The sequence below is a fragment of the Rhipicephalus microplus genome, chromosome 2 (assembly GCF_043290135.1).
Source record: "Rhipicephalus microplus isolate Deutch F79 chromosome 2, USDA_Rmic, whole genome shotgun sequence".
Taxonomy (NCBI): domain Eukaryota; kingdom Metazoa; phylum Arthropoda; class Arachnida; order Ixodida; family Ixodidae; genus Rhipicephalus; species Rhipicephalus microplus.
Window position 1 is genome coordinate 45,454,867 of NC_134701.1, and position 14,514 is coordinate 45,469,380.

At 47.2% G+C, this 14,514-nt stretch overlaps 1 protein-coding gene across 4 annotated transcripts in view; it reads right to left on the minus strand.

The window, feature by feature from the left end:
- Art1 (arginine methyltransferase 1) overlaps positions 1 to 14,514 on the minus strand; it is a 144,092-nt gene that overhangs the window by 94,023 nt on the left and 35,555 nt on the right. For all 4 annotated transcript variants that reach the window (XM_037420207.2, XM_037420209.2, XM_075886416.1 and 1 more), the window contains one exon: positions 11,118 to 11,399. In XM_037420207.2, the coding sequence (XP_037276104.1) occupies positions 11,118 to 11,399 (282 nt within the window). The remainder of the gene's footprint in view (positions 1 to 11,117; positions 11,400 to 14,514) is intronic.

The following is a 14,514-nucleotide window of genomic DNA, read 5'->3' on the forward strand; positions in this document are numbered from 1 at the left end:
TGAGAATCGTCGAAGTATACACCACCGGATAGCGTAGTAGCGTTTGCGAGCCGCGACAACAACCGGGTGACAGCGCATCCATCTAGCGTTCGTCCCGTAGTAGATGGCATATTCAACGGCGCGGGGCGCGTCCAGTGCAAACGACGCTGCGTTTCGGCGGCAGGAGAATTTCGGTCGCTGTAGAAAGTGGATGTTTCAGTGTGAACTAGGCTTAAGGGAAGAAGAGGCACTTAGCCATATCAGGCGTCTTATTATTTAAGCTAGGGTGATGAAAACTTATGAGATGGTGTATTTGCATGAGCAGATGTCAAATATGAACTCAGTTTTTATGTACATCTTACCACTTTGTTTTTAATTAGTGCTTTAATTGAAAGTTCTTTTGATCACCTTTTCAGTAAATTGGCTGTACAGATCTTGCTGAATTAAATGTCATTGCATTCTACAATTAGCAAAGAGTGCGAAAAGCAAGTTTCATGGCTCTAGCTTTTCCTCAAAACCAGTTATGAAGCTTAGAAGTTCATCCTTCCATTATCAAAGAACGATAATTTTTGTATTTCATTTTTTCTAAAAATTTATGGTGTCCTAGAGTTGCATTTGGCACTTTCTTGCACTCACTACGCATCCAGCTTCTCAGCAAGACAAAAATTATCAAATTCCAGGGTACCAAAGCTGAGAAGCGCTTGTCAGAAGAATGAAAAGTGGCCAAAAAACTGAAACTGAGAAAATGACAAAAACAAAACTCTGTATATTCAAGGAATTCAACACAAACAAAAATGCCTCTCTTTGCATATAAATGCCTCAGAAAGCACCAGGGCAGTAGTCTTTGCCACACTTTTGTCGTTGCTGCTGCATTGCTTGTTGCAGGAACTTGGAAGATGAACGCTTTCGCTCAGCACTCATGATCTGACGAGAATCCTTCTCGTCTGCCTGTCGCTCGCTCATGGAGTTTTCCTCTAGCTGAAGTTCTTTGAGGATACGTATGGAGGCTTCTTTCATTCCTGAATTGAAGCGCATCACGGCCTCAGCAACTGCAGTCTCAACAGCTATGAGTGAAGCATGCTTCTCTTTAGGCTTTAGAAACCATGACAGAATGGATTGCCTTGTTTGCATTTTGTGTCTTGCCTCTTTGGCAGCGTTTTAGCAGCTCCTTGTCACAAAGCCGCTCATAACACTGGACGTAGTGCATCATGGACATTTTGTGGGAAGCTGTAGGTGCATCTTGGCAGCGGTTCTCCCCTTGCAGCAGCAGCATTCTGCTTGCACCATGAGTCACTGCCACTTGGACACAAAGTGTGGTTGGACCTTTCATCAGTCGATGTCACATGATAATATGTGGCCATGGCTGCCTGGTGAATTGCATCTACATCACCAACATTGGACTTCAGAGCCCAGCCATAGTATCTCGACAATTTCTCTATGACATCACCTGTCAAGCGGCCTTTTCTACTCAGTGTTTCACCAGAATCTTTATGCTTTTGAACAAGATTGCGTAGTGCAGTACCCATTCGTTTTTGGACATGGTTTATACAGTCCTCTTTTTGAACCTGTATGAAACCATAAACTGTCGAGTCTTCAACAGCAAGAAATGATCTACTGTCCCCATCACACAGCATCACTGTGTACCGCAAGCCGTGACGGGAAATTGAGCGCTTAGAGAGTGACTGCTGCCTCCCCTTCCATGTGCCCTGGTTTGCACTGTGTATTTTTTTGGCAGATGTGCGTCGACTGCTAAACCAAGTCATTTGAGTGCTCTTTTGGTGGTGTGCGCTTGCAGCCGGCACAAAAATTTGACAGGACAACATAGTCTAAAACATAGCCAGAAAAGTTATAACAACACCCACACCTATGTGTGACAGGTGGCCTCTGGTCATCCGTGTGCCATCATAACAGATGCCCACATTAACTGGGTTGTCAAAGCACAGCTCATGGTATAATGTTTTCACTGACATGATGCAATCAGAGAGGACCTTGTCTGCAGCTCTTGTTGCCGCAGAATTCAGTTTATTTTTCAAATGGCTCTGATAGCGTTTGTGGTGAGAAATTCCCTGTGAGAAATTCCCATTACAGAGAAGATGTCGTTTAGAGCTACCTGGCCATTCCCTGTGCTTTGCACGGCACGAGACACACGGATATTCACTTTAAATGCAGCGTATTTAGCCTGACTGGGTACCCTCCCAGAGCTCCACTAACTCTCAACAAGTCCACAGTTGCGGCACTCTGAAATCAGCTTCATCGCAAGTCCGTATTCACGCTCATCTTTTTCAATAGAAATGATCCCACTGCATGTCCAGCATTTAGTTGTTCTTTCAAGAAGCTTGTTTATCGCGGATAAGTCGACGATCCGGTAGGTAGCCGCCGACGGGCCCTAGTCCTCGTGCACTGTTGCGAGCGCTCGCAGCTTGCGCTCGCTCCCTGAAATTGCCAATAAGCTGCTGATCTCATCAGCACTCACTTTCTGCGGTTGCGCCCAATCGGCGCTCGTCAAAAAGGTGGTGTCTTTCCTTATGCGCTGCCTATCGCCGACGCTGTCCAAGGTGGCCAAGGAAACAGGCTGAGATGTCGGTGTTTCATCTGATGGATCGTGTTCCGTCACCGCGCTGTCCTGTACTAGGTGCGCATCGGATATACCCGTGCCATTATCTCTTTTTGCCGTAGATTTCTTGCGTTTCTTTTCCAACTTGTGAGCAGCGCGGAACTTGAGATACGACTTCGACATGATGAAAGGTTCAAGCGAGGTTCAACACGTGGCCAAGAGCGTAGACCTAACGCACTGGCCTGGTGGCTGTGGTGCACTTCGTCGGGCTGGTTCGGCGGCGTGCCTGAATGTGCAGACTTGAGAAACACTTGCTCTAATTTATCGCTAGCTCGCACGGGTTCAGGAAGCCAACGAGAATAATGACATGTGAGCGAGATACACTCGCCGCTTCACGTACACTCTACTGCCGCACGCAGAGACAGCTTGGGAAAACGCGGCCGAGAGCGTAGGCCTACCGCACTGTACCGGCGGCTTCGTCGAGCTCGTTCAGCGCCATACCAGTATACCGTTGAACGTAGAGACTATACAGAGATGCTTGCTCTAATTTCTCACTAGCTCACGCGAGTTCAGGAAGCTGGCGAGTACAAAGTGACATACAGTTGCCGCTTCGCAGGCGCTCCGCTGCTGCACGCAGTAGACAGCTCGGGAGGCCCGGCAAATCAGAAGGCGCGATTTAGTCACGCGTGCTGACAGCACTAATAGGCTCACGCGACAGAGCTTTTTTTAAACGCGAATTCATGGCGTGCATACTGATGGAGGAAAACAAGCGTGGCGGGATATGAAAAAAAAGGGGCGGCTCTTTCAAATGCGACCAAGACGGCTACTGGAGCAAGCGTAGGACGGCAACACCACGGCACTGAAGAAGCCCGTTTTCACGCATCCATCGCCAAAAATTCAGCTCACTAATGTCGCATCAACTACTCTCATGGCTAAATTACTAATCTAGGATGCGTGAAAATTGGCAAGATTATGCAGCGATAGTGGGAGAATCTAAATATAGCATTACAAAAAAATCGGATTTTTTAGCAATTTTCGGTCTCAAAGACCCGCTTCTCCCTTTATTAAGGGGGGAGGCTACCATCGGATACCAACTTTTTTGTTTATTGAGATATCTTAATGAAATTTTCAGGATAGACTTATAGCAAAAGCATTAGAAGAACTAGAAAATTTCATCAAGTTATGTTCACTGGTTTTCAAGTTACAGCAGAATATCAGGGTAGTGCACATGGTTCTCTTATTCCAGGCCTGGAGAACTTTCAAAAGGTGCTGGAACTGTGAAATTAACTATGATGATTCCCAGATTGATACTCCAGGGGGTAACAGAGCCCTTTTTTTTTAATTTTTTTGCTGAAAAGTTTAAGCAGACCATCAAACTGTGTTCGTGATTAGGATATTATCAATCAAACTTTGATTAAATATAATAAATAACACACAATATATTGAAAAAATGGGCTTGTCACCCCCTCAGAAATTTATTCATGTACATAATAAAAAAAGACTTATGGAATTCCAATGAGTGGTTCCAGAGATATGGCTGGAATAAGCAGCCTCACTAGCCAAAAAAGACATTTTGAGAAAACGACGTTTGAAAGTTTTGAGCACATAGGCAGTTCTAAAATGAACCTGCAGCGTAACTGGAGGTGTCCTTTGGCACTCTGTTTCTTTGTCGCCTTTCCATCTTCTCTAGGGATCGCTGCTTAGCCTTTTTCAAGCGCAGAGAATCTTTCTCGGCTGCCCGTTGAATGACCAGGTGGCCAGGTGTTAGCCCCACTGATGAAGCTAGCTCTTGGGTGGCCCTGTAGCAGCCAGCATTGTATCTTAGCACTGCATCATGCAGTGCTGTCTCCACAGCAATCAGTGACGCATGCTGCTCTTTGGGCATGAGGGACCACAGCACAGAGTGAAAGGACTCTGATGCATTCTGCGTCTTTGCTCCCAGGCAGCGTTGCAGAAGAGAAGCCTGTGAGAGCCTCTCATAAATGGGTAGAAGTGCATCTGCAACATAGCGTGGCAGCTTGTACGAATGCTTCGGAGGTGGAACACCGGTAATCTTGCTGGCATTGTGACGACACCAGGAGTCTGCACCCTCTGGGCACAAGTCGTGGTGCGGCTCCTCATCCGTCGACGTCACATGGTGGTACGATGCCATCACTGCCCGCCGCATTGCAGCCACATCATCGGAATTGTTCCGTAGGGCCCAGCCATAATAATCTGTCAACTTGTCGATGAGGGCCTTTGTCAGCCTGCCCTTCCCTCCCAAAGCCTTGTCACTTTTCTGCACAAGGTTGCGAAGTGCAGTCCCCATCCTCTTCTGAACGTGGTTCAGGCATTCCTCTTTTGAAATGGGGACCAGTCCATAAACATTTTCTTGTACAAGGGCAGAGAAGGTGCCACTATCTCCATCAGACACGAGCGTTGTGTAACGGAGGTTGTGCTTCCACAATGAGCGTGAAAAGAGGATGATAGCTGCCTCAACCTCCATTCTCCCTGATTTAGAGTCGGTGTTTTTCTGGCACACATGATTCTCCAGCCAGCATGCATAGTCTGTGTCTCCAGGCTTTGGCCCTACTTGGCAACCAAGGCACTGATTAGACAGAACAACGGCGTCCAAGATAAGGCCGGTATGGTATTTGATAATTGCCCCGACTCCAATATGGGATGTGTGCCCACGCTTGTGCCATGTTCCATCATAACAAACTGTTATATCCCTGGTGAAATATTGATCCATTTCTCTGTAAGTGGCTTTTACAGCAGAAGCAGATTCTGCATAGAAATTTTCTATGCATTGTGTCAGCGGTTCCCTGAATTTCTTCAGGTGCTTCTGAAAGGTCTTGTGATGGAGGCCACGATGGGACACGTTCATCGCTGCCCAAAAGTCTTTGAGAGCTGTTTGTCCCTTGCCTATTTGTTTTGTTGCCATAATGGCTCTTACATTCACATCAAAGGCCTTTGTGTCATCCTGACGAGATGAACTCCATGAGCTTGAAACTACTCCACAATGCAAGCATACTAGCTCAAGCTTTGCAGCAAGTCCAAGTTGGGTGCCTCCTCGTACCTTCATCCCAATCGCGGTGCACCGGTGGCACGGGGTCCGAGATAGCAGGTCGTCTAGGGCATCCATTTGCACAAGGAAAAGTTTTTCGCCTTCACTTGTAGCGGTGGCAGCTTCATGATCGCGCTCCATTGCCTGAAATTTCCGCTCCGTCGCTGGCATAGCGCCAAGTTCTCTTTGCACAGCAGCGCGTTGTTGATCCGCCGCCTCTTTCTCCTCGCACGTCAGGAAACTTGTTCGCAAATGCACAGGTGACGACGCGATCGCACTCGAGGCCGATGAAAGAGAAGATGCGGAAGCCACTGTCGATGAGCACAAAACACCAGGCGCACTGTAACGACGAATTCTTGCACCGGCGGAGCAGGAGTCCCGTTGCTCGGCGCGTCGATGCGACCACTCTCTTGCGTAGATGAAGCAGAAGCTGCCCCACAGGTACCGTCGGCGCGATCACCGTCGGCGCACGTGCGAGCGGAGAGCCCCGCCGCGTGGACAAGCTTCATAGCTCGCTTTCTTGCAGCGAACGATTGTAGCGTCTTCTTTTTCGTTGGGCGCATCGTGAGCGAACACAACAACGGTCTCGCATAGACGGTTGAAAATCGTCTCGTAAAGACGGTTGAAAATCGTTTCGATGACAGTTAAAACGTGGAGAGTATGCGAACGGCTGCAACGATACACGGAAGCGAGCGGAACACAAAGACGCCGGACGGAGGAGCAGCAGACGAGCGGCCGCATCGGCCGCATTATGCGCAAGAGCGCTACGTCATCGCGCGCAGCAGCCAATGGCAGTCGCGGGCTCCCCTGCGTCCTTGGGGAGCGCGCGCTTCGCCCAATCCCAGCTGCGCGCCTCAGCCGCGGGAAACTTGAAAGCTCTCGCGAGCCCTCCAATCATGAGCGGCTTGCTCCTCTCCTGCGCTGCCGCCGGCGACGCAGGTGGCGGGGAAAGAAAGAGCAAGAATTCACAAACAAAACAACACCAAAATGGCGGCGCTCCGTCGAGCGGTCGAGAAACTGCGATCACGCCAAGTTGGGGTATTTTGAGCGCTCGCGCGCCGCTCGAGGGCCGCCGCGGCATGTTCTAAACTTCATTTCAAATGGTTTCGCGACGAATTAGACGTTGATATTTACAGAAAAGGTAGTTTATGACACATACTGCCCGAATATGTGGTTTGCCAAAAATCGACTTTTTCGCGATTTTTCGGTTTTCAAAGGCCGGGTCCCCCCTTAAAGGCGTGTTCATCGAGAGCCTGGTTTGGATTACGACTGCTGCGAACACCTGAAGAAGAAGGTGCAGCAGCAGCAAGTCTTATGTGTGTCTCTTTTGCTCTGCTGGCTGAATCTGTCACCGCCGCTGCCGGTGCATCTGCTCGTGTCATTTTTTCTGACGTACGCTTGTAAAGGTGTAAACTGTTTCTTTGCAGTGCTTTGCATGTATAATTAGAACTCTGTGAAGATTTTAAAGCTCAGAAATAAATTCTCAAGCAGCGAAGACGACAGCGGTGGCATGTATACGAGGGGCAGAACGATTGTGATTATTTTTGGTGGGCGTGGACGTGGTTTTGCAGCCGTTCTGACTCGCTTGAATTCTCGATTGTGAATTCTATTCAACTTAATTTTTTTTGCATGGACATCACGGCATGTTTTTCCGGCGAGTGAATTTTCAATTAAATTTTGCTGCTTTCGCTCCCTCTGATGCCAAGAGTGAAAAAACCACGGCACTTCATTGAGAGACGGTGAAGGCAGGAAAGTTGAAAAAACATCATGGACTTTTTTCAGCAAGAAGTAGTTGACTCCAATAAAGTTCTTGCACATCTTAATGATCAGTTTTACTTTATTGATACGAATTCGGGATGATATGAGTATTTTACGTGCTCCCTTCAAATTTGTATCACCGAGACTTTACTGTTTACAACAAAGTTGAATTGTCCCCTGAAAAGTGCATAATCAGTACATGCTAACATAATTATGGCAATAAATTAAGGAGGGAGGTGGGTCTTTAGACAACTTTTCTTATTTTTAGTTCCAGCTAGATGAAAATGGGCAGTCTTGAGCAGTTTTTTACGCTGATTTCAAATCTGTAATTAGTTTTTTGATAGCTGCAATAGTTCATAAAGTATTGATGTCTGAAATCAAATTAGTTTCATACTCGTTACGGGGCTTTATGAAAATTTAGTCTTGCTAAACCAAAATCTGAATGCATGACACTGTTGCTAAAGACCTACTGTAGAGGGTGATGCTATTTTTATTCATTCAGAAGCATTTTACATGAAAAAAAAAAGGATCATGAAATTACTATGAACATTTTTTCTAATTAGCAGCCACTGCTACACCTAACTGTAAATTTCATGGGAGTGCACGAGTGATGAAAATAGCATCACGCCCCAGATCATTTCAATACGAATAAAATGATACCACATTTGCAATTTTTGCTCAAATATAACACAAAAAAAAACACCCGTAAAGCTGAGTACGGTGTGCAAAAACATCGAACTGAGAAAAACGCATTTGAAGTTTCAACCCAAAGTAGCTTTTCTTGAAATTAACTTACCACAATACAAATGGTACTGTTTTGTAGCTCTGTGTTTTGTGAACATGGCCGTACTAAATGTGTGACTGCAGACTCTCAAAATAATAGTTCAGTGGCCACCGAAACGGCATGAGAAACTGTATTTACAACGCTGTGTGTCTGTTTCAGTACACAGTAAGCAAAATAGCACTTGAACAGCATGGTAGCAAACACTTGAATAGTATAATCAAGTGGCTCTTCCATAGACAGCATATCTACGCACAATGTTCCAGTCCAAAATGCAATTTTTGTCGGAAAATTGCCACTGCTGTCTACTGAAACTGCCCTACAGCATACCAGGACTGTAGGCCGAGTCTCTTGCTGGTTTGTGTCGCTTTGCAAGGCGGGTTTTTGTTGAACAGCTGTCAGTGTGCTTATTCTTAGACTTCTCCAGCCTGATGTCTTTTTCGAGGCTTTTCCAGGACTGTACCCTAGTTTTTCCGCAATTCCCGCATTGCTCCTCGTGACACCTTGCTTGAAGCGGCTGACAGCTCCAGCCACTGCCCTTTCGACGCTCCGCAACGAGGCGTGCTGCATTTTCTAAATCTGCTGCCAAATAACAGAGTGCAAGCTTTCACTGGGGTTCTGCGTGAGGCCGTCGCTGCACCTTTCCAGAAGGGCTGTCTCATTAAGGCGCGTGAACACGGGCTCCAGTGCCTCGCACACAAAGTCGGGCAAGCTATGGTCGTGCGGCGGCAGCTCCTCAATGTTGGCCTCAGCCCTGTTGAATTTGCACCATGACTCGGGGCCTTCGGGACAAAGCTCATGCCTGGGTGTCTGGTCAGGGGATGACATGTGCTTCAGCGTGGCCAGCACAGCCTTCTGCATCCCTGGCACATCATGCTTGTAACTGCGCAAGGCATAACCATAGAAGGAGGCGATCTTCTTGATTTTATCCTGAGTCAGCCTGCCCTTACCACCAAGTGGCTGACCTTGAGCTTTTTTTTTTTTGTCGCTGAGGGTACGCAAGGCTGCAAACATTCGTTTATGCACATGGTTTATGCAGTCTTTTTTTGCCACCTTGATGTAGCCGTAGACTTCATTTGTTGTGAGGGCGTGGTAGGTTTTGCTGTCCCCATCTGAAAGCATTGTCGTATATCGGAGCTTATGCTTTTCGAGTGACCGCTGGAATAATAGAAGGGCTGCTTCCACTTCCACTTGACCAGCCTTGCAATCAATATTTCTTTGGCACACAGGTGCATGATCAACAAGCCAGGCAGCGTATCCTTCGTCATTTTCTTTAGGTCCCAAGGTGCACCCCAAACAAAAGTTCGACAAGACAACATGGTCTACCACTAAACCTGTATATATCTCGATGATGCACCCGACACATATGTGTGAAGTGTGCCCACGGGTCAACCAGGCGCCATCATAAATCACGTCGATGTTCCCGGGTGCGTTGCCTAACTCCGCATACAAGTCCTTGATGCAAGCAACACTAGCACCTTCACACTCGGTGGCAGTGGCACTGCAGGCTTTCTGCATTGTTTTCATGAGGCTTTGGAAGGTTTTGTCGTGCAGGCCTCGATGAGATACATTCATGGCAGGAAAAAAGTCAGAGAGAGCTGTTGCCCCCTTACCGATGCTGCTGATGGCCTTCATTGCACGCAAATTGACTTCAAAAGGCCTAATCTTGGCCTCACTGTCGCCGGCTATTCTTGGGGACGAAAAACGGTCCTCGCGGAAGTCGCAGTCACTGCACGAGAGCACAAGCTTTGAGCACAGGCCGTAGTCTTTTTTTCCCCTCGAAAAAGTCATGCTTTTCGCGCCACACTCGGGGCACACGACGAGCCCAAACAACGAGTTTATCACGGCTATGTCGACGATTGAGAATTCCGTGCCGTTTTCTTTGCCGTTGTCCTCCAGTTCAACGTCGATTAGCTTGAACTTTCGTTTTGTCGGGGACTGTGATGCCAAGGTCTCCTTCAAATCCGCCGTATTTCTAGTGCGCTCGGCTGTCTCCTCCGCACTGAAGAACATCGTGTCGACACGGTCTTGAATATTGCTTGAAGTACCAGGTGACCCGATAATGCGATCACCCGAGAAAATGCTGCAGCTAGGGCCAGGCGAGAGCACCACTACTGGCACCGCTTCGGCTACAACAGGTAGTTGCGGCAGCGTGCCGTCGTCGGAAAGAACTCCCTCGGCCACATCAGGAGCTCTTGCCAGCAAGATATCGTTGCCTTCCTTCAGTTGCGCGTTCCACGCACGCCGTTTTTTCTTGCCGTACGCTTGACGAGTCTTCTTTTTTAGCCGAGGGTCTCCGCTCACACCGGCCATAGCGTTGAAACGAAAGGCAGAACACCACACGCGCGTGCAACAGCAACCGCTGCGACGGACCGGCGGAGCAAGAAGAAAAAAAAGAAAAAAACGGCGGGTGGCCTTGGCCACGCCAGCCAATGGGAAGCGCAAGACAGGGGGCTCGACTTGCGAGTGCGCGCTTTTAGAAAAGGGGCGAGAGATGTCGTTCTCTTGAGGCGACGCCATATTGAGGGGCCGCAAAATGAGCACAAAGAAATCAGCTTCAAAACAAGACCAAGATGGCGGCGATCGGCTCCCTGCTTCGTCGTCGGTGCGCGCGGGAAGTTTGACCAAATATTCCGTGTTGCGGAGCGTTTCGCGACTACCGTGCCGTTTGGAAATGCGATTTTATTATATTTCCCGATCGAATTCAGTGTTGAAACTTTCATGGCAGGTGCTTATTGGTGCAAACATTCGAAAAATGCGGTTTTCTCAAAAACGATTTTTTGGTCATTTTTGACTATTCTGAGACCCGCGTCCCCCCTTAAGCACTCAGATGGAAGCTCAAATGTAGAAATATTCTGAAACTGTCAAGTCCCAGGCTGCCATTTGCTCAAAAGCTGCCCTGAAGACGAAAGTTAGACCAAAGAGCGATTCATAAAGTTGAGTGGTTGCACTTGGCACACTTCTGAAGAGACACTGCTGAAGAGTCCCCCCCCCCTCACCTTTCCCTTGAAGAGGTGCTTGTTGTGGTACATGGAGTTGCGGTAGGTTGCTGTGCGCACCTCATCCTTCAGCATCTCCTCGTGGATGCCGAAATGGGCGTATGAGTCGAAATAGTAGTCTTTGGAGGTCATCTCCTCGGGCAGGAACGTGGTGAGGCCGGTCATCTCCTTCTGGCATCGCCAACAGTAGATGGCCCCCGAAGGGCCCGCCACCGCCTCCTCTCCGGCCCCGCCCGAAGGCGCCTCATTTACATGGTTTTGCTCCACCTTGTGTGGTGTCACCTGCATTTTGAAAACAGATCGATGTATAAAACAAGCCTTGTTGCTGCACTCGGTCTCTCCTGCCTATACAAGATGGACCACCCAGGCATGATTGCAACATGCAAGGTACGCAGCAGACAAGGAGTACATAGCGCATAAGACTGCTGCGAGTGCCAAAACATCATTCCCTCTTCCTTTTCGAGTGGAAAAGGTGTTGACAACCCTGACAGACCCCTTCCCCTGCTCCAGCATAATCACACGTAATGGCAGGGTTCCACAAAGAGAGTGGTAAGGACTAATTGAACTAGATAAACATGAAGAATGGCGATTTGGGCTAGTTGGTTTGAGTTCATGATAATGAGGGTTGCAGCGCGAGCACGAATGTGCTAGAAAAAACAGACGAAAGCCGAGGTATGGAAGGCAAAGAGGACAACACGAGCTCGTGTTGTCCTCTTTGCCTTCCATACCTCGACTTTCGTCTGTTTTTTCTAGCACATTCGTGCTCGCGCTGCAACCCTCATTACATAAACATGTTTTATTCCTCATTAATATACACAGGTCACTGTTGCAACAGCAACAATACAGACACTAAAGGTGCATTTTTGTTGTCATGTTCTAAGTAAAATGCTAATCAATATAATTGCCCCCCCCCCCCCTATTGAATGTTCTAGACAAAGGCTTGTGAAGACTGTAGATGTAAGCACCTCAAGCAGAGATGAAATGCACGGACTGGCTCTTACAGGCGCAGCTGTGTAAAGGGTATCTTCACCAGTATCAGTTGATTGCTCATACTCTGGCACTTGCTGTGCTCCCACTGCTTACTTCACATTATGATGAAAACCATTTCGTCTACTGGAGCAGCCTTACCTCGTATTTTGTAGAGTTACATGGAATCGGATCGTCATGCAGTTAGCTGGTTATCAAAAAGTCAATGGTCATTAGAAACAAGCATAGTCTAAAATTACTACGTTATGGTGATTAAAAAATGTCAGAAATTCCTGGAAGAAAGCTGTAAGCCTCATTGTTTCTCACTGCATCCCCAGCATTGGACGTGGCACACCTATCACACAGCTCAATCCAATCGTAGTAGGTGAGACATGGCCTTGCATTTTTTCCCCCAGAAACAATGCAGTGAATGAGTAGGAGCTAGACAAAGATACAATTGAGTTTTCAAGATATTTATGCATCAATAATTTTTTTTATAACGTGCATACAGACAATGTAAACATTAACCTTTTAGAGCCGCCAAGCACGTGAAAACAAAATATAAAGCAATGCCTCTAGTTATACCAATATATAAATCTAGTCTCGAAGAAAATTGTGAGCCCAACTTGATAGAGTTGAAAGCAGAACTCAACAACTTATGCTGAGCACCATGTCTTAAAAGTACTGCGTAATGCCAATTATAAAGACCAAACCCCATAAGCACGAAAATGCATGTGACAGCGACAAGCAACGAAACAGGACATTCGCCCAACGTGTCTCGAAGTGATTTTCGTGTGATTGCTCAGTTTTTCAGATTTGGAAACCATTGTCCATCGTCCAGAAGTGCTGTGCTCAAAGTCTAGAACAGGATGTACAGACGGGCTCACAGTTAAAGGGAACACTTTTATGTGCACCATGGCAAAATTTCACTCTCTGGCAAAAGCGGTGGCTTAAATTTGCACAACACTACTGCTGGTTGACTGTTCTCACTTCTTTTGATAGACTAGTGCTGGGCACAAACAATGTCTCTACATCTACTTGCAGTTATGAGGCCCGCAATATGAGAGGTGCTCATCAGCGTGTTCCCTTTAACAGTCAACGGTACTGTACATGACTGACGTTCTGCCGGTTCTCTCCTAGTGCTGCAAAAACGACAACCTTCTCTTCGCCCTAAACACATGTGCACAACGAAGAAATAACATAATGTTTATGCCCGTGGATATAAGAAAAAGTGCTGCAAGGCAACAATGAACACCTTTCGTTTCGTTAGGCAACAACACATTTTGATGAAACTGCCTCATGCCAGCAACAGTGGAGTTCGCTTGCCAAAGCCGTCCTGTGAATGAGGTTTGCCCGGGCAAGCGACTGCTCCCATGCATTTTCGCCGTTATGGGGTTTGGCCTTAAGTCGACCCCCCGAACCCTTTTTATGAGCCCAAGAAAAGCCGACTCCCAACACAGCCTTATTCTGCAGCCATAGCTACCAAATAAGTCTTTCGGATTCACGAGTGATGCTAAGAAACATTTATTTGCCCACAAAGAATTTCTCACGACCCGTCCTCACTTGAGTGAAGAACACAATCACAGTCAATGCCATCGTGTGAGCCATTGCAGCTGATCGCTGCCCGAAGGGTTGCCAGTGGTACTGAGATGCCGTATGTGGAAAACGCCGCACGGACCATGTCAGTTGGCAGTCCATACCAGGCATCGTTGACCATCGCGTCACTACACTCAAAGAAGTGTGCTTCAGCTTCCCTGTCGTTGTCTTCGGGTTTTCTTGTTGGAGCCATTCGTTGTAGAACGCGCACATGCGGTCTTTAAATGGTTTGTTCATAAAGTTTGTGACGCATTTCTTGGATATGTTAAGCTCGGTTTGTGGTATGCACATATCTTTCACGACAGTATGGACTTTTGCTTCAATATCATCATGGTAAACACTCAGGCTCTTGCTTCTTAGGTCGTGAACCCAATTGTGAATTGCCTTCTCAACGGCAGTCTAGACTTCAATCCCCAAAAGAAACGGCGTGTAGCAGCACACCAGCAATCCCGACCACTTCACCAGAACCAAACTTCCAAACTTCACAGCTTCTGCTTGAACGATCGCAGCCTTGATAAAACAAACTACACTCAAACATCATAAAAATTAATTTGCGTCTTAGAAGAAAATAAGTTCATTATATCCAAAAATTCATGATAAAGGTTATTCCTAGCAATGTATCTCAACAGATAATTATATTTCATTTACTTTGTTTCAGTCAATATTTCTTTATATTTGCATTCGTTATATTGAGATTTGAGTGCATAACCATTTTGATGAAACTGAGAATGTTTTCGGCACGGGGCTTCACGGCCGTCACAGCTTGGCGCTAAATTTGGGTGCTGCGGCGCAGTACGGTGCTGACAAATGAGTTAGGCGCACAATGGCGCAGCTG